The sequence below is a fragment of the Zonotrichia leucophrys genome, chromosome 1A, assembly GCF_028769735.1.
Source record: "Zonotrichia leucophrys gambelii isolate GWCS_2022_RI chromosome 1A, RI_Zleu_2.0, whole genome shotgun sequence".
NCBI classification, from domain to species: domain Eukaryota; kingdom Metazoa; phylum Chordata; class Aves; order Passeriformes; family Passerellidae; genus Zonotrichia; species Zonotrichia leucophrys.
The window spans coordinates 68,780,818-68,800,464 of NC_088170.1; the positions used below are offsets into that span (position 1 = coordinate 68,780,818).

The 19,647-nt window shown below is 47.1% G+C and overlaps 1 protein-coding gene across 1 annotated transcript in view; it reads right to left on the reverse strand.

Annotated features, from left to right (window-relative positions):
* The window catches only part of PFKFB3 (6-phosphofructo-2-kinase/fructose-2,6-biphosphatase 3), a 46,400-nt gene extending 36,964 nt beyond the window's left edge, over window positions 1-9,436 (reverse strand). The window contains exon 1 of the mRNA XM_064703074.1: window positions 9,224-9,436. Coding sequence (XP_064559144.1) covers window positions 9,224-9,239 — 16 coding nt within the window. The 5' untranslated portion in view covers window positions 9,240-9,436. The remainder of the gene's footprint in view (window positions 1-9,223) is intronic.
* Window positions 9,437-19,647: the final 10,211 nt, after the last annotated feature.

Genomic DNA, 19,647 nt, shown 5'->3' on the forward strand with positions numbered 1-19,647 from the left:
TTCTTCACCCAATTCACTTTTGTTTAAACTTTTTGGGATCTGAGGCTGTAGGGAGTCCTTGGATCTGAGGTCCAGAGGGATTGTTCTGTCTGACCAAAATGCAAAGATATTTGGTGAAGTTTGTGAAGTTAACTAACACTTTATAGGGAGTAGACAAAGCTCTCTAAGGGGCTACACCCAAAAATGAATGAGAGTCACAAGTTTTTCAGACATATATGAGTTTGGTCCATTTGCCTATCAGGGGTTAATGAAGCCACATACCCCCAGTTTGCGTCCCCCCCTGCAAATTCATTGGAGAATTCACTTGGAGAATCCCCCAAATTCACTTTTGTTTAGACTTTTCAGGATCTGAGGCTGTAGGATGTGCTTGAAACTCAGGCCCAGAGGGATTGTTTTGTCTGACCAAATTTTGAAGACATTTTGTGAAGTTTGTGAAGCTAACTAACACTTTATAGGGAGTAGATAAAACTCCCCAAGGGGCTACACCCAACAAGTTTTTCAGACATGTATGAGTTTGGGCCATTTGCCTACCAGGGGTTAATGAAGTCACATACCCCCAGTTTGCTCCTCTTCTCAATTTTATTTAGACTTTTCAGGATCTGAGGCTGTAGGATGTGCTTGAAACTCAGGCCCAGAGGGATTGTTTCATCTGACCAAATTTTGAAGACATTTTGTGAAGTTTGTCAAGTTAACTAACACTTTATAGAGAGTAGACAAAAGTACACCCAAAAATAAATGACAGTCACAAGTTTTTCAGACATATGTGAGCTTGGTCCGTTTGCATATCAGGAGTTAACTTTAGACTTTTGGGGATCTGAGACAGTAGGGTGTGCTTGAAACTCAGGCCCAGAGAGATTGCTTCATCTGACCAAATTTTGAAGACATTTTGTGAAGTTTGTGAAGCCAGCTAACACTTTATAGGGAGTTCAGAGTTACGCACTAACGCAGTACAGGATATGAAAAATATAAGAGCCCAAGTCACCAGCAGCACGGGGAGATAGTGACAGATTATCCGCGTTGTTTACGAGCCTCAGCTGCTCTCGGGGCTTCCTGGAAAGCGCAGCAAAGGGCACACACACACACACACGCACACACACAGACACACACAGAGCAGGGTTCCTGCACGCTCCCTTCGCGTGTTCGCCGAGCCCGGAGCGCTCCCGGCGGGGTCGGGGCGTGCGGGGCCCGTGGGGCGGCCCTGCCAGCACAGCCACTGAAATGATAAATACAGCTGGTAAACAAGCCTGCCCCGGTGCCCTGGGAAAGGCTCTGCTGGCGTCCCACGGGGTAAACAAGCTCCAGCGGCGGCGGGAAGGGAGCGGAATAAATAAATAACTCGGGCTGGGTGAAGGGATGCAGCTGTTTCACACCAGCCCAGAGTGGGGCTGGGGCTGCACAAGGACATGGCAATGCCTCCTTTCCTCCGTGAATTACCACCTCCTTCTCCATCACCCCTTCCCCATCACCTCCTTCCCCACCACCCCTTCCCCATCACCCCTTCCCCATCACCTCCTTCCCCATCACCCCTTCCCCATCACCCCTTCCCCATCACCTCCTTCCCCGTCGCCCCTGCCCCAGCAGCATAATTTCTCACCAAACCATCTCACAAGGAGATATTTGTCTGTCTCAGCTTGCCCCCTCTGTCCTCAGATATTCTTTTTCAGGGCTGAGCAAAGCTGTCCTTGATTTCCAACCCCAATGAACATCTCTCCAGTTGAGTTTTAACACCCTGCTCCTGCCCATCAAACCCACAGGGGTTGGTTTGGAAGCTCTGCGCTGCACTACCATGAAGTTTGCACCAGTAATATCCCCAAAATGCACCTGCACGGGGCACACACACCTCAGGATGCTCTGGCACTGCCAGGATTGGTGCAGAGAGAACTGGATTCATGGATTCGAGCAGCTAAAGACACCATCAGCACAGCCTCCAGCCCATCTCAGCCCTCCTGTGCCTCAGTTTCCCCTGCCTCAATTGATAAAACTGGAAATCACCCAACAAAGAGGAAAGGACTGGGGAGAGGAGGAATAAAAAGGTCTCAGCAGTCAATTCTGAATGAACAGCATGAAGTCCCAGAAGTTGTTGTTGTTGTTGTTGCTATTCTTATTATTATTATTATTAATATTATTGAAGGGAAACCAAAAGGAAAGCCCAATTCCATGTTGTTTTAGAAACAGTATGGCATACAAAATGCAGGAGGTTGGATTTGCTGGACTGGATGGTGCTGCTTCCTCAGCACCAAGGAAGGGCGCATCTCACTCCAGGCCCTGTAGTTTTGGAAGAGGTTTAATCTAGGATGGGGCAGGGTGGGAAACAGCAAGGAGATATTTTCAGAATTGGGTATATGGGAAAGAACAAAATGAGAGAATGAGAGTGATTTTGTTCTCCAGGGAGGAGAAAACTGGGGAATAGCTTCTGGCCTGGGAAAGGATGCCATGGAGAAGACAACAGCTGTTCTTTATAGCAAGGAATATATAAGGTTTATACAAGATATGCTGCCCCAGTGGAATCCCAATTACTGGCATCCTTGTCAGGACAAGGAATTCTTCAGGGGAAAACACAAAGGAAACCTAAATCTGCTTGTGTGGGCTTCATCTTGACTCCCTGTCGCTATAGGACACGAAAGAGCACAAGCTCACTCTGCTGCTCTCAAGGTGAAGAAAAAGGGAAGTTTATTTTCTGACTCTAACATTTATAGTTTTCCAAGAGTGACAGTGGATTGGAGGGTGACAGTGCCACCTCTCCAGTGACACTGGACAAACCAACAGCCCATCAAATTTCTCCTCCTCCATAAAGGAATGCAAAACAATGAGTTATTTACAGAAAGTGTGCGAGAAAGACTGTTACAAGAATGTCAACACTAGAAGGCTTAGAAAATCTTAAAAAACCAGGGTGACAACTCCCAACTGGGGACTGTGCCCCATCCTTTTTATTTTTTACCCAACTTAGAATGTAGTTATGATGGGGAACAGAACCAGGTGCCCTGCAGAGATGTGAGTGCCTGCACGCACACACCAGGAAAACAGGGATCACACCTTGCTGGCTGCTGGTTTTGAAATCCTCCCACGTCCCTCCATGAAGAAAAAAAACCCTGTGGTCATCTGATTTAAAGCCTTTGGAGCTGTTTTGTGCTGAGATCAGTTTCTCCATCACAGAGGGTGTGTTGGGGAAAGGTTCAGCAGGGCAGCAGCTCTGCTGGCGAGGCTCCCAGTGGCACAGGGATGGTCTGGGGATGGAGAAGGGGTCTGGGGGGTTTGTGGTGGGATTTCAGCACTGGGGTGAAGCCCAAGCCGAGTCTGAGCTGCTCTCCTGTGTGATATAACCACTGAGCTTGGTTTCAGATGGTGGCTGGAGATGCAGCAGAGGAGAATCCTTCCCCATCCCTGCCAGGAGGGAGGCAGGATGGCAAAAGGAGGGGTTTTCCAGCATCCTGAGTTGCTTGGTGAGGTGCTGGCCCTGGCAGGGAGGTTATAATTGTGTTTGCCTGCTCCCAAATTGGGCCATGAGGATGTACCTTCAATATTGTTACGTGGTTTAACTCCCAGACTCAGGGAGTGTGAGAGGTGCTAACAACCCATATCTGTCCTGTTCCCACCAGCTGGTTTCTGTGGAGTCATCAGAATGCAGAGCAGGTCCCAAAAATCTCACTGCAGCCTTTAGAAGCCTCCTACAAGAGTTTCTAGTGGATTGATGGTTCCACCTGCAGCTGGTGGCAGCCAAGGCTGTCCCACCTGGCCACAGGGACAGGGATGTGTTCCCCTCTATCAGCACCTTGAGACGTGGTGGCCTCTGCTGCTTGGTTGTGCATGACCCAGTGAGTGATAATGGGAACAAAACCAGGCATGGTGACCCTGAAATCCATTAAAATCTCACCATGAGAGGCCATAAATGCTAAAGAAAGTGCAAAGGCCAAGGGGCAATGGAAAGTTCATGGTCAGCCAGGGCTTTCTTGGAAGTGCAGGGAGGGGTGAGATGGGGGACAGACACCTGCTCCTTTGGGTGAGGTGAAAGGGGATAAAGCTAAACCAAGAGCTGGAGTGAAAATACCACAGTGAGAAGCACAGGCCAGGGGACACAGCACTTCCAGCCTTCCAGGGAAGGTGTTCAGTGAAAACAAGGTGCTGGTTTGTCTCAGGCACGGGCCTGTGAGTCAGGAGAGCCAGGGCCAGTTCTGCCACACGTTCCCTCCCTGCTCCTTGAGCAGACACCCACGGTGTCACTGTCACCAGGAGCTGCAGCTGGCAGGACCCCTCAGGCAGCTCCTGACTCCTCACATGGCTTCTTCTCTGCATCCATCAGACCTTAAAAATCCTGCCCAGTGCCTCTGACAGGAAATCCTGGATAAAGCCTTTTCCAGGGCTGCCAGGAAGCCACGGCATCAAGGAGTGATGGGTGACAAAGGCAGCAGCATGTGGGACTGCAGGGCATTGCCAGCAACCCAGAAACCCTCCCAAAGTGATGAGATACAGACTGAGAGAGATGAGGTGTTCAGCCTCAAGAAGGCTTTGGGCAGATCTCAGAGCCCCTTCCAGTGCCTAAAGGGAGCCAATTTTTAAAGGGGACAGATTTTTAGCAGAGTCTGTTGCAACAGGACAAGGGGCGATGGTTTCAAAGTGAAGGAGGGTTGTTTTATACAAGGAAGAAATTTATATATATAAATTATATATATAAAAATTATATATTATGTATATATATAATTTATATATATTATTTAGAAATAATATATTATATGTAATTTATTATTTTATTAAATTTTATATACAATTTATATATTATATATAAATATATAATATATATAATATATATTATTTGTATATCATTTATATTATATATATAAAATTTTTAATATAAATTTTATATATAGAAATTTATTTATATAAAGAAGAATTTTTATACATAAATTATATATAATATATATTATTTATATGTTATTATTTATATATTATATATTTTAATATATATAAAATTATATATATATAAAATATACTAGGAAGAAATTGTTTATGATGAGGGTGGTGAGACCCAGGCACAGGTTGCTCAGAGAGGTGGTGGAACCCTGGAAGTGCCCCATCCCTGGAAGTGTTCAAGGTGAGGCTGGAGTGGACTTTGAGTAACCTGATTGAGCACAAGATATTCTTGCCCTGTTAGAGGGTTTGGAACTAGGTGATCTTTTACATCCTTCCCAACCCAGACTGTTCCATGCTTCTATCATCCTGTGTTCATTCCCTGCTCACTGCCTTTCACTCTTATCTCCAGCTCCTTCCCAGCCAGCGGCACTGGGGTTTCATTTGTCCTTTGACAGATGACAAATGTCCTGCTGGCTGGCAGTGCCCTGCCAGCTTATCACCTGCACACTCCCAGGCTCCCTCGCGTCAGCTGCAGTAATTAAATCACATTTTTCAGGAAGGGCACTTTGGGTGAAAGCTCCCAGCACCTCCAGATAGCAGAGCTGCAGCCACAGTGGTTGGTGGCACTGCCAGTGGGTGGTGGCACTGCCTGGGGATCAGGGCTCTCTCCAGTGCTCCCAGATGATGTAGCAATGCTGGGAGAAATTAATTTCTGTCCTAAGCTCGTTCCTCCTGGCTGTGCTTGAGCACCCCTGCTAGAAATACCTTTCTTTAATACCTGAAACTGCTAAATGCCTTGAGGTCGTTCCTCCTGGCTGTGCTTGAGCACCCCTCTGAGTAATACCTTTAATATCTGAAACTGCCAAACGCCTTGAGGTTGGCTAAATGGCAGCTGTGACACAGGCAGGGAGTGCAGATCCTGTGGCAATGCCACTGGCTGAGATGCCCGAGGAGAAAGGGGGCAGAACAGAGCCAAGGCAACCAGGATTTCACACAGACTTCTTGGGGAGGCACAGGAAAGGGATGCCAAAGGTGCAAGCAGTGAGAAACCAGCCAGAACAGGGTGGAGTTTGCATTTTCCACCACAGGATGCTCCATTTCCACACACAGGGGTGTGCAAAGACAGCTGAGAGCCTCCAAAATGCTCATCCCAAAGTGTCCTTGGGCCTCAAGAGGGTCTGCAGAGCAGCAGCCTTGGGCAGAGCCTCCTCTTTGCAGCCTGGATCAGCCCTGAGGTGAGATGCTGTGTGACCGCGTTCACAGGGGTCTGAGGATGAGGGAAGAGACAGATCTGACTCCAGAAGGCTTGATTTATTATTTTCTTATATATATTACATTAAAACTATACTAAAAGAATAGAAGAAAAGGTTTCACCAGAAAGCTAGCTAAGCTAAGAATAGAAAGGAAAGAATGATAACAAAGGCTCTGTCTCGGACTCTGTCCGAGCCAGCTGACTGGAATTGGCCATTAATTACAAACATCCAACATGGGCCAATCACAGATGCACCTGTTGCATTCCACAGCAGCAGATAACCATTGTTTACATTTTGTTCCTGAGGCCTCACAGCTTCTCAGGAGGAAAAAATGCTAAGGAAAGGATTTTTCATGAAAAGATGCCTGCGAAAATGCTGTTCCCAAAAGGCTCCCGGAGTAAAGGCTCAGCCTCCTTGCCAAGCTGCCTGGGGTCCCCAGGAACACGTCCAGATCCCAGCCCAGCTGAAGCCACCACCTTGAAAAAGGATTTTTATGCACCAAACTGAACTAGGAGGAAAATATCTTCACACCCACCTCTCCTGCACACTCGGCATGTGCACAGCTTGCTGTGGGCAGCTTTTGAAGGGCAGCCACAAGGCCAAGATCTCCACAGCCCTCCTGCCTTGGTGGCTTGTGGATGTGTCCCTGGGAGCCCAGCAGCAGCCACTGAGCAGTGCTGCAGGCAGGGCTGGTGCTGTGGGGATGCTCTGAGCTGAGGTTGAAGGCTGCAGCCAGGTCACAGCACTGCCAAGCCACCACTAAACCATGTCCCCAAGTGTCACATCTGCATGTCATAGATCCCTCCAGGGGTGGGGACTCCACCACTCCCCCAGGCACTGCTTTTCCAGCGCTTGACTGTGGCATCCACATTTCCTGAAAAATCTCTTGGCCCAGGATTTCTCTCCTGGGAAGCCGAGAAACCTCAGAGAAAAAGGAAAACAAATTCTTATCTCATTTGCTTCTCCTGTGTTGTGCTCACATGTGGAATGTGTTTGGAGATTGTTTATCCACAGGTGATTGTGATTGTTCATTGGTTTCATGTGAATTATTTTGACTGATTGGGTCAAGCTGTGTCAGGACTCTGGAAAGAATCATAAGTGTTCATTATTATCTTTTTAGCCTTCTATAAGTATCCTTTTTGTATTCTTTAGTATAGTATTCTTTAATATGATATAGTATCATAAAATAATAAATGAGCCTTCTGAGAACAAGGAGTCTGATGCATCATTCCTTCCTGCCACGGGGCACCCACAAATACAATACTTGACAACTCTTATGGTGACAAAATTATTCCTAAAAGACACCAGCAATGGACAAAACCCAACCCCACGGCCTCTCTGCCCCCTTGGATCTACAGGCACGGAGCTGCCGAGAGCTGCTCTGGCATTTCAAGGTTGACCTCTAGAGGAAGTTTGGAGGCAGACACGGCTGCCACGGTGCCACCAGGGCTGCAGGACAGACCTGCCGAGGTCAGCTGTGCCAGCAAATCCGGCAGCGATGGCAACCACAGCACGGTGTCCCAAAACACCCACTCCAGGTGTGCTGGGCAGCTCCGCATGGAAAAGCATCAATTGCTGCAAACCCGCCGTGTGTCCCCAAGCGCTGGAGCCCTGCCCATCATTCCACCCCAGCAGGGCCACGGAGCTGCCCAAAAACCAGGACAAATACCCTCAGTCCCTCCCTTCTCCCCAGCTCCGCTCTTTTAGAGCCTCACACGCTCTCTCCTCCCCAGCATCTCTCCCTCTGCTCTAAATTAATCCGTTTATCACCTAGAATTAAGCAGAGCCCTGCACTCTGCTGCGAGGGTGTGAAGCACATCACGCTGTGCTCACCCTCCAAAGGCAGCACAAACCTTGGCGGCTCTGCGAGCATCACTGCGGGCACCTCCCGAACATCCTCCAAAACACAAACCCAGCCTCTCCCCGCCGGTTCCATCCCCTCCCCGCTGCTTTGCGATGTGCCAGCGCCAGTGTGTGACACCTCTGTCCCTGCCCCCGCCGGCCAGAGCACCTGTGTGCGATGCTGGGCAGGACATTCCGTCCGTGTCCTTGCACATCCCGAGTTAACCCTGCCTTCCCTGCCTCCTGGAAAAGACTTTTCCCCTTCCATTTCTCCAAAAGAAAGCACCACAAGCACCCCACTCTGTGTCCCACCGCTTCTCTCTGGAAAGCGGAGGAGGTGACATTTCAGAGTCTGCCTCACAGCAGCCCGGAGAGGATGGAAACTCCTCCACAGCAGCACAGGAGCACCCAGCAGGGCTTTGGATCCCATATTTGTGCACCCTGCAGGGCTTCAGGTCCCATATTTGATGCTTCTTGCCCACACTGCCAAGCCAGGGGGTGGCGAGTGGGGATTTCTGTGGAAAAGGGATGGTTTGGGGTGCAGATCTGAGGTGTTAACCTTGCCTCCTCTAGCTCGTCTGCCTCCTGGAGAAGACTTTTTTCCTTCCATTTCTCAAAAAAACCCCACCACAAGCATCGCATTCTGTGTCCCAGCGCTTCCCTCCGCACAGAGGAGGAGGTGACATTTCAGAGTCTCTGCCTCACAGCAGCCCGGAGAGGATGGAAACTCCTCCACAGCAGCACAGGAGCACCATCAGGGCTTTAGGTCCCATATTTGACGCTTCTTGCCCGAACTGCCAAGCCAGGGGGGTGGTGAGTGGGGATTTCTGTGGAAAAGGGATGGTTTGGGGTGCAGATCTGAGGCATGGAAGGTGAGGGCTGTTTACCTGCCCTGTCTCTCCTTCCAGCCCCTCCCAAGGACACAAATGCCCGCGCCCTGCCGGTCCTCAGCTGCATCCCACCCAGCAGCATTCCCTGGCCAGAACCATCCCTCTGCCCTCCGTCCTCAGCCCCTGAGGGAGGACACAGACGGAAAACCCCACGGGGAAGGCGGAGAGGGCACAGCCGCCCTTTTCAGGCTGCACAGAGCGCACCCACACAACCTCAGGGGTGTCCCCATCCATCCTGCCCCAAAGCCGGGCACAGCCCGGGGCTCCCATCGCCCACCCTGCAGGAACCACCCCTGCATGCCCAGGCAATCCCTGGATGCCCAGGCAATCCCTGGATGCCCGGGTGGTCCCTGTGCGAGCATCCCGGGACGCTGCCCACCCCTCCATCCCTACCTTTGCGGAACGGCATGGAGCGGGAGGAGGCAGGGCTGGCTCGGACGCCTGGGTTCCTCGGATGCGGACGCCTTCTCTTAGATAAAGACACACACACAAAAAAAATAATATATATTTCTTCTGTATCACTATTTCTTTCCTTCCTCCTCCGTGTTTCAGGAGGAAACGGACATATTTGGGCAAAGCCCGGCAGAAACCAGCGTCATTCCGAGGGTGGCACTGCAGAAGGGAGGAAGTTCTTGCAGTTTCAGAGCTTTTAACCCTTCGCTTCCCGGAGACAGCAGAGATAGGAGGGAGGTGACAGGGAGCTGATTGCCTTAGAAAGGGGTGGAAGACACTGGGAAAGGGGTTTTGAGTTGATTTGTGGTGGTTTTTTCTTGGTAGGAGCAGTACAGAACTGGGTGTAATGGATGTGGGCGCGATCGTGGAATTTTGGCCTCCTGCATCACTTATGCAAATTTCTGAGCTCATCAGAGCACCAATCCCATCTTCTCTGTGGGACAAATTGGGAAAGCCCAGCTGCTTCAGAAACAAGGGGGTCAGAAACTCAGATCCCCCTGTTCGCATCTCTGCCCTTGCACAGGGCACTGGGAGTTCAGACCCTGCAGTGCTGGATCCCGAGGATGAGCAAACACCCTTGGTGGCATCCCTGGCCAAGAGCCAGGAGCTTTGGAACAGCACCAGGGCAGTTGAGGAAAAAAATTGGGAAAGAAAGAGGAGATAAGGGAAAAATTAGGAAAAAATAGGGGGAAAAGGGGGGGAAATGGAAAAAAAGGGGGAAATTTGGGGAAAAAAGGGGGGAAGACCAGGAAAAATAGGGGGGAAAAGGGAGCAGAAATGGGGAAAAGGTGAAAAAAAGTGGGAAAATAGGGGGGAAAAGTAGGGAAGAAAAGGTGGGGGAAAGGGTAAATTTGCAAAAGGTGGGGGGAAGAAAAAAAATGGAAAAATTGGGAAACAATAGGGAAAAATAGGGGGAGGAAAGGAGTGGGGGGAAAGGGAAAAGGGGAAAATGGAGAGGAAGGAAAAAAAAAAGGGGAAAAAAAAACAACGCAAGACCCAGGAGTTCTCATCGACCTCAACTCCAGCCCAGTTGTCTGCTCTGGCAAACAAGTGAAATTCCTTGGAGTGATGAGCTTTCAAATCTTTACAAAATCAGATTTTTACAGTTCTATTTCCCAGCATAAGTGTGGATTAGCAGTTCATCTCCAGAAGGATATTTCCAGCACATGATTCCAGGGCTTAGCAAAAGAAACTTAATGCAATATACTCAGGGTTAGGCCCAAAATGAGTGGCTTATCCATGAACATCCATGTTTGGATGCTCATGTCCAAGTTTGCTCTCCATAACATCCTGCTCAGTGCCTGCCCATCTTGGAAGGGGCTCAACTCTTCAGATGGTTTTTTCCAGCACTGATCTTGCCTGGACAATGCTACCTCAGCTCCAAAACCTTCCCAGCAGGAGCATCCCAGAGTGTTGTAGTTGTATTAGAGGATGATGGTTCAGGTCCCCATTAAGATTCTTCTGTCATCTGGTCCTTGCCCTGGGATTTGCTCCAGTTATTCTGTGTATTTACCTACAAAGATCCCAGATGGGACCATCCTTGGTGCCCACACCAATGGATCTGCTTTCCATTTCCCAGAAAATTCCAGAAACCAGCTTCCAAGCTTCAGCCAAGGCCATCACAGCAGTCACAGCATCATTCCCTAGATCAGATATTATTGGGTTTCACCCACAGAAAGCACTTCAGGCAATCTCTGTGGTGCCAGGCAGTTTTAACAAGCAGAAAATACATCAGACATAGTCTGGGGATTTCTGGTGTACAAGGATCTTCACCACTCTAGAGCATTTCTGTCTGGCATCTAGAAAAAACAACTTAAAAGTAAAAAGTAATAATAATTGTAAAAAATCAATGGAGAATCAAGCTGGTCCCAAAACAAGATTTAGATGAAACTAATCAAACTGTTGTCTAGGATGGTGAAATCAGAGCATCTTTCCTGACAGAGAACAAATGCCAGAGAGGGTGGCAGTGGCGCAGCATCACTTGAGGTTTTCAGAACACATTGAGCAAACATGGTGGGAAGGGTTTCAGCCAGCAGTGATTGTGCCCCAGGGCTGAGGGATGGTCCAGAAAACTTCCTGAGATCTTCCCAAGCCCTGGTTTCTGTGGGAAAGGCACTTGGAGCCTCAGTGGTTGCTGCCAGCTTTGCCAGCTGTGCCCTGTTTGAAGGGGTCTCCAAAGGAAGAAAAGCATAATTTAATGACTAATATATTAGAGGCGTTGTTTAGTTGGAGGATCCTTTTACCTGTCTCACAGGTTTAAACCCCTTATTTCATAGAAACATGGAAGAGTTTGGGTTGGAAAGGATCTTAAAGACAATCTAGTTCCAAATCCCCTGCCATGAACAAGGACACCTTGCACTATCCCAGGGTGCTCCAAGCCCCATCCAACCTGGCCTTGGACACTTCCAGGGATGGAACAGCCACAGCTTCTCTGGATAACCTGTGCCAGGGCCTCACCACCTTCACAGCAAAGAATTTTCCCCTCAACTTCATCCTTAAGCCCAGAAAAACCTCTTTATCCAGGATGGAGATTTAATTTGCCTTCCCCACCTTGCACTGTATCCATCAGTGTGCACAACCAGGCTTTGCACCAAGGGCCAGGGGATGCCATGAGCTGCCCTGCACATCCCTGCACATCCCCAGCCAGGAAATGAGAACTGAGCTGTTCTCCCTTTGCAGCAGTGAGCTCGTGGGTGGGAGCAGTGGGAGGCAGCAATGTCAGTGCTCCCAGCATGAGGAGCAGTCACAGGGATCTCCTTCCCTGCAAGGCTTGTGCTCTACAAGCAAATAAGAATGCAAACAACTCCTTTGAAATATTTATAACGTTTGGGATGACTTGCATGGCACACTCCCAAGGAAGAGGAGGGTGCTGGGAATTGCTGGGCACACCAGGGGATTTGGACATGATTGATCCAGCTTGCACAGTTCTGTTTTGTCCTTTTATAAGATGTCTGAGTGCTCAGGCAGGCTCTCCTCCTCCTCCTCCCCTGGGTTACACAGGTCCTGCTTTCCCTGTCAGCACCAGACCCTTATCCCACAGCTCAGCTGCTCCTGGCTGAGCTGCTGTGGTCACACCTAAGCCAAGCTTCAAGGTGACACCTCAGTGACCAGGCACTGACCATTACACCTCTGATTTCAGCTCCAGGCCTTTGCTGACCCTCCCACACTCCAGCAGCCAGACACTGGTACCCAGCTGTCACTGTCATATTTTCTGGAAAAATCCCTTCACCAGGATTTCTCTTCTGGGAAGCTGAGAAGCCTCAGAGAAAAAGGAAAACAATATTATCTCATTTGCTTCTCCTGCATTTTGCTGCTTTGGAATGTGGTTGGAGATTGTTTATCCAACAGGTGATTGTTCATTGGTTTAATGTGAATTGTTTGGACTTAATGACCAATCAGGGTCAAGCTGATTTGTTCCTTTTCCTCCTTGACTCTGCTATCCCAATAATCCTCATTTCTGCAGAGTGTGAATCTCCAGGAAGGCTGGAAGTGCTGAGACTTGAATCTCTCATGCAGGGAAGCAGAGAAATGATCCTTTAGTGTGGGAATTGAGGGAATACAAGTTTTTTCCTGTGTTATTTGTATTCTTGGATGCAATTGTTTTATAAATCCATCATTTACTGGTGCTCTTCCTGAACTGCTCGTCCCCCTCTGAGTGGTGTTTAAGAAATAATTTTCTGCAACATGAAAGATGTCTGATAGGAGGTAGAAATTGGTGTCTTGATCCTGGCTGTGCTTCCAGGTATTTATGAGTGATAATTTCTTCAATATTCTCTTGATTTGGGAAAAAAATAACCCTGTCTCTTCAGAAGTGAATAGAATGAATGTTATCGTACCATGAGATGAATGTAGATTTAAAATTGACTCCATAGCAGCTGTGGGACTCTGGAGAGAGTCAGGAGTTTTCATTATTCTCTTTTAGCCTTCTGTAAATATCCTTTCTCTATTCTTTAGTGTAGTTTTATTACAGGATTCTTTAATATAATAATATCATAAAATAATAAATTAGCCTTCTAAGAACATGGAGTCAGATTCATCATTTCCTTCCTGCCAAGAGGACCCTAGAAAATCCCACTCACAGCAAACTCTCCTCACTCACATCTCCACTCTATCATCTCCACACCTTTACAGAGAATCTAATCTCTGTGATATGAAGATGCCAGCACTAATACCAGAGATTACCAAAAGTAATCTCTCTAGGTTTAGAAACTAATAAAAATTAGTCTTCTGTAAATATCCTTTCTCTATTCTTTAGTATAGTTTTAATGTAGCATTCTTTAATATAATATAGTATCATAAAATAATAAATTAGCCTTCTGAGAACATGGAGTCAGATTCATAATTTCCTTCCTGTCAAGAGGACCCCCAGAAAATCCCACTCACAACAAACTCTCCTCACTCACATCTCCACTATATCCTCTCCACACCTTTACAGAACACCTAATCTCTGATATGAAGATACCAGCACTAATACCAGAGGTTAACAAAAGTAATCTCTCTGGGTCTAGAATAATAAAAAATTAGCCTTCTGTAAATATCCTTTCTCTATTCTTTAGTAGAGTTTACTATATCATTCTTTAATATAATAATACCATAAAATAATAAATTAGCTTTCTAAGAACATGGAGTCAGATTCATAATTTCCTTCCTGCTACAAGGACCCCAGAAAATCTCACACCCAGCTACCTTTCTCACAGCAGGCTCTCATTCATGTGCTGATCACCAGCCTGATGCTTCAGCCTGGCAAATTTAGCAGGGGAGAGTTGCAGAGGGGCTCCTGGCCTGGCCCTGCTGGGAGAGCAGACAGAACAACCAGGTCATCAGGGCTTAGGATGCAGAAGGGACTGGGAACAATCAGCTTTTGGAAAGTTTATAGCCAATCTCCCCCTTGCAGCCTGACCCAGAGAGATTACTTTTGTTAACCTCTGGTATTAGTGCTGGCATCTTCATATCACAGAGATTAGGTGCTCTATAAAGGTGTGGAGATGAGACTGGATTAGAGAGGTGCAGGTCAAAGACTTAGGACAAGGAGGAACGGCTTTAAACTGACAGAGGGCAGGGTTAGATTAGAGATTAGAAACAAATTCTTCTCTGTGAGGGTGGGAGGCCCTGGCACAGGGTGCCCAGAGAATCTTCTGCCCCTGGAAGTGTCCAAGGTCAGGTTGGATGGGGCTTGGAGCATCCTTGGATAGTGGAAAGTGTTGGAATGAGATGATCTTTAGGGCCCCTGCTAACCCAAATAATTTTGTGACCAGGTACTCTTGGTCCCTTGCAGATGCCAGTCTCCTGTTTTGCACAATTTTCAGCTTTTGGAGAGAAAGAACTGGACAGAATTTCCCAGGAGTGATGTGCAGGCAGCAATTACTGCAGCTGTCAGGTAGAAACCTTCTCAGCTCCTCTGCTGCTGCCAGCTCCAGCAGGTTTCTAAATTTGATTTTGCTCTTTCCATGCAGAAAATTCACTTTCCCTTCTCCTTTGATTTCTGTGGCTTTGAACTGCTACCACACACCCACCTTGCACTGAAGAGGAAATGTCACATTTGGAGAAACATCTGCATCCTTCTTCTGATGCATCAAGAGTGACAGATAATCAATTCTGTTTCACACAGCCCAGGCTTGCTGAGGCAAATTCTTACCATGCAGTTAACTCCTCCTGGTTTTAAAACAGGAGGGGAAAAAAGGATGTATTGATTTTATGATGCCAGCACCATTATTTTTTAGCATAAATGCTGATAGCAGCCTCAAGTTTCCAGGCTTTTATGTTCCCAAACACTGCAGGAAAAATAAAAACCACCAGGCTTTGCCCATGAATAAATCACCCTGCTGGATAGAAATAAAACAAAGCAAAACACTTTTTAATGATGAGGTAGAAATCCAAGTGAAGAAAGGGGAAGAAACTGTGACTAGTTTGTGATAGCTGAAGATATTTTAAAAACTTTATTTCTTTATTATCCCTAAATTCCTGACTTACTCAGAAGAGCTGAGTCCTTGCAGGTGAATGCGAGACTTCTGGGACAGAATCTTTGGGTGCAATGTTGTTGTGTCAAGGGATGATGGGCAGGGCTGTAATGGTGCAGGGAGATGGATCTTCCTCTGAAATTTGTGCTTGAAGCAAATCTCTGACACCCAGTTTGAGTACACTTCATTGCCACAGCGTTATTTCCCTGGGAAGGTCTTAAAATTTTGCTCAAGTGCAAAAATTTTGCTCAATTGTTGTTCAAGTGCAACACTCCTTTCTACAAAGAAGGAAAATACCCTGGGAACTGCTCCAGCTCACATCCTGTACCAGTGGTAACTGCATCACTTCAGCTGCACAAAACCACAAACCCCACCAGTTTTCACTCTCCATCCTCCCAAGAGGAGCTCAGTGTGTTTTGCCAGAATATCATTTGAGTTCTGGTTCACAGCTGCCATACAAGTTTTACAAGTTGAAAGCAGAGAAGTCCAAAAGTGCTCCCCAGCTTTGTGCCTGCAGCAGAAGGTGGAGAAAGCCAGGAGGAGTGGAAGAACCTTTGTCTTGGCAGCACCATGTGGATTCCTGAGCTGTTGACTTGCTGCAAGCTCTCAAATGGAGGCCAGGGATCAACCCCTTAAGAGACTGGGAGAGGAAAAACAGCTCAAGGGCTGTGAAGTGGCAAGATGCTTAAAAGCTGCTTTGAAAAAAGGAAACCCATGCTCCTCCCAAAGGAGGAAGAAGAAGCAGGAGAGAAGAAAGAAAAGGGTTAGGCATCTTCCTGAGAAAGATCTTGTTTTCCATAGAGCTGAGGGTGTTTTGGGCTTTAAGCAAGTGCTGCAACTGCTGGGAGTCCCAGAGCAGGGCAGGGGGATGTCCTGCATGGGAGACAGGGCCTGCTGGGTGCAGGACATTTGTGCCCTGTCCCCTATTCCCACAGCTACAGGGCTGAAAGCTTGGGGTGGGTGAGGTTGTTTGGACACAAGACATAAGGCTGTGTTTTCACATTTCTGTAGTAACAACACTGTGCTCTGGGATTTCCCAATTTCCTGATGCTAAAAAGAGAAAAAGCCAAAAAGCCACAACCATGACCTCAGCAGGAATCAGGGTGTGAGAGGAAGGAGCACACACAAACTATCCCTTCTTCAACTTACAAAATGCTTCCTTTGGCTTTCATAGCTGTTCTTCCATTGCACCTTTTCCGCTTCAATATCCATTTTCCTCCCATTCAAACAGGACTTTGCTTACTGACATGGAAAGCTGTGTTTGCACCTGTGTACAAAAAGCCACCAGCAAGATCCAGCCCCACCTGACACAAAAAAGCAGCAAGATGCCTAAAGGAGCACAGCTGACAACAGGATCACTTTTGTATTTGTGGTCAGCTCTGGTAAAAGTACCAAACACAGGCACACAGACAGGATTTTGTCATTCATTCTCTCTCTTTAGAAACAGAAATGAAAGACTTTAGGGTTGCCCATGTTTTTGTGCAGCAGTTAAAAGTCCTGCAGACTTTATAGAATTTCATTTTCTCCTTGCCACTACTGAGTTGTTGCACCTTGAGTGGCACAAAATATTTTTTGCAGTCAATAGGAGGTAAAATCACACTGGACATTCAAAGCAAGCAGCACTTGTAACCCACTGACCTGCAGGAAGAGAAGGGCAATCTTACCAATCCAAGCACTCATTTAGAAAAAGTTTCAGAGTCAATAAATCCTTCAGTGAGGAGGAAAAAGGAGCAGCTACTCCTTTACTGCTCCTGACATAAGGCATGAGTATCTGTGGTTACATCCAAGGCTGCCCAGGAGTTAAGGTCTGTCAGCTCTGGCTGATGTTATGAGCAACTCATACAATTACCAGTTTTGCATCCTTAAAAAGTCCTGTCATCCTCTGTGAAGCAGGAAATGTCACTAAAGTCTTTTGAGGAAAAGATTAATTTTTGAGCAACCTGGTCTAGTGGAAAGTGTCTCTGCCCATGGCAGGGGTTTGGAACCAGATGGTCTTTGAGATCCCTTCCAATCCAAACCATACTATGATTTTGTGATTCAAAACAAGGCAAAGCAGATGAATTCATCCTCTAAACTGCACCACAGGTAAGAAAAAGCTGTGTTCACATATTAAGCACAAAATCAAGGGCCATGTGTCCTGCCAGGAGCTGCCTGATCATCTCCAGCTGGCTTTCAGAAGTACCTTCTACAGCCACAACCAGAAGCCAGTGGGGATGTGTGAGGATAAACCAAACTGATGGATGAGAAAGGCACTGGGATTGCCCTTTAACTGCTCTGCAGCTTGAATAAAATCACAGCAGCACAGGGCAAGAGGTAACTCTTTTATCCAAAGTCCTGTCTATAGGACACACCAAAAAATTATCAAGCCCAGGTTCAAACCCATCTATGAAGAACCTACATCTGCCCAGAGCAACACAGCAAGAATCCAGATCTCCTGGGTGAGTCCTCTCATTGCTCAGTGACAGCAAAATGAACAGAGCACACACTGCTAGACACAATCAAGCCCTGTTTGTCTTTAAGGATAACTCATCACCTAAAGGCAGGAATTCCCTAAAGAACTCAATCATTACAGTACTGCACTTACTGTGACACAAAGTGCTTGTAAGTGACACCAAGTCCTCCATGACCACAAGCAGCTCCTGCTTTTTTGGGAACAGGAATAGGGTTAGTCCTGCACCCAGCTAGGAGCACGTTACCAGTGCCAGATGCATCCATCCATGGACCTCAGCTGTGTGGATGTTCTTGCTCTCTTCCAATTTTTAGAGAATTTTAAATAATTTTTACAATTCTGGGAGTAGCTGATCTAACAGTCTTCTTATGAGGGACAAGAAAATCAGCCACAGCTTGGATTCACTATGAAGTCATGCTTGCCCAGCTTAACTTTCCACAATGCAAGACTGGCCTGGCAGAGGAGAGCTGTGGGTATTGTCTACCTGGACATCTGTAAGACTTCCAAACATTGTCATATGTGAGATTCTCCTCACAAAGCTCTTGAAGCTGCAGGAGCAGCCACCAAAATCTGTCTGAGTGATCAGTGGCTCAGGGTCTGGCTGAAGGCCAGGAGCTGTGGGTGAACTCCAGGGGTCAGTGCTGGGTCCAGCCCTCTTAAACACCTTCATTAAAGCAAATTTGCAGATCACATGGACTGGGAGGAGTGGCAGCCACCTCAGAAGGTCATGCTGCCACCCAGAGGGACCTGGGCAGGCTGGGAAGAGGCTGGCAGGAACATCATGGAGCTCCATGAGAAGTGCCAAGTCCTGTACCCAGGCAGGAACAGGGGATTAATTCAATGTAACACAAGGTGAAAATTATTGCTCAAGGCCTCTTGCACCAAGTGCTGTGAGGACTGAAAGTTCTCACTCCCCATTAGACTTCTGCTTGTGGAGCAAGAAGGATCTGCGAGTTTAAGATCCTCTTTGAAACCTCCCATATTTGTCTATCTTTAAAAGAACTGAATGATGTTACAACACATCTTTTCTCTTGCACAGAAGGGTAGAATACCCTGACACACTCAAATCTCCCACAGGAGCCTGGTTTCAGATAAGCCTCTCCTAAGGCAACCACTTACACAGACTGCAGCACATGAATTACATCTCCTTCTGAACTTCCTTCAGAATCCAAAGCTCAAGGCTAAGAAATCCTATTTTCTGTTGCCACAATAAAAAGCAACCAAATGGAATGTGGGTTTTGGTTGCAGAGTTGCAAGTACAGGGGAATAGGGTGTAATCCCAACTTTCCAAACCACCTTCTGCATGTCCTTGGGCAAGATATTTCTTGTCTCTGCCTCTCTCCCTCCATGGCTATTCACACAGAAAGTTCTTTGGGGCAACTCTCACCTTTCATGTAAGAGTGGCAAAGCAAACTTAAGATTTTGACAACAGTAATGCTAAAGATGTTCCCTGCAAACTCCTACTCACATCAGATTTTAGTGACTTCACTGAGCAGGCAAAGTGATAAACTGACAGTGAACTTCAACACAGGTTAAGTGCAGGTGAGAAAATAAATCATAACCCATGTGCTTAAATTGTTGCTGCAGCTCAAAAACACCTTGGGGTTTGAACAATTAGGAAGGTAATCAAGTCACTAAATCCCCACTATTAATATAGCAGCCAGTGTTCTGAATTAAGAAGAGAACAAGGCAGTGATGCCATTGTGCAAATCCCTGCTCTTAAGACCTCAGGGTTGTTAATGCACCAGGCACCTCATTCAGCTCTGGGCTGACACGTCCTACACGTCCCTCTCAGCCTCCTGCTGGCTTCAGGACACTCAGATCTCTCTAATTCTAATCTGAATTCCCAGAAGCAATGAACAGTTCATACTTAGCCCAAGAGGAGATGCAGTTATTCAATGTATTAAAGAATCACAGCATTTACACAGGTGCTTAAGCCAAGGAATTAAAGGTTAAAT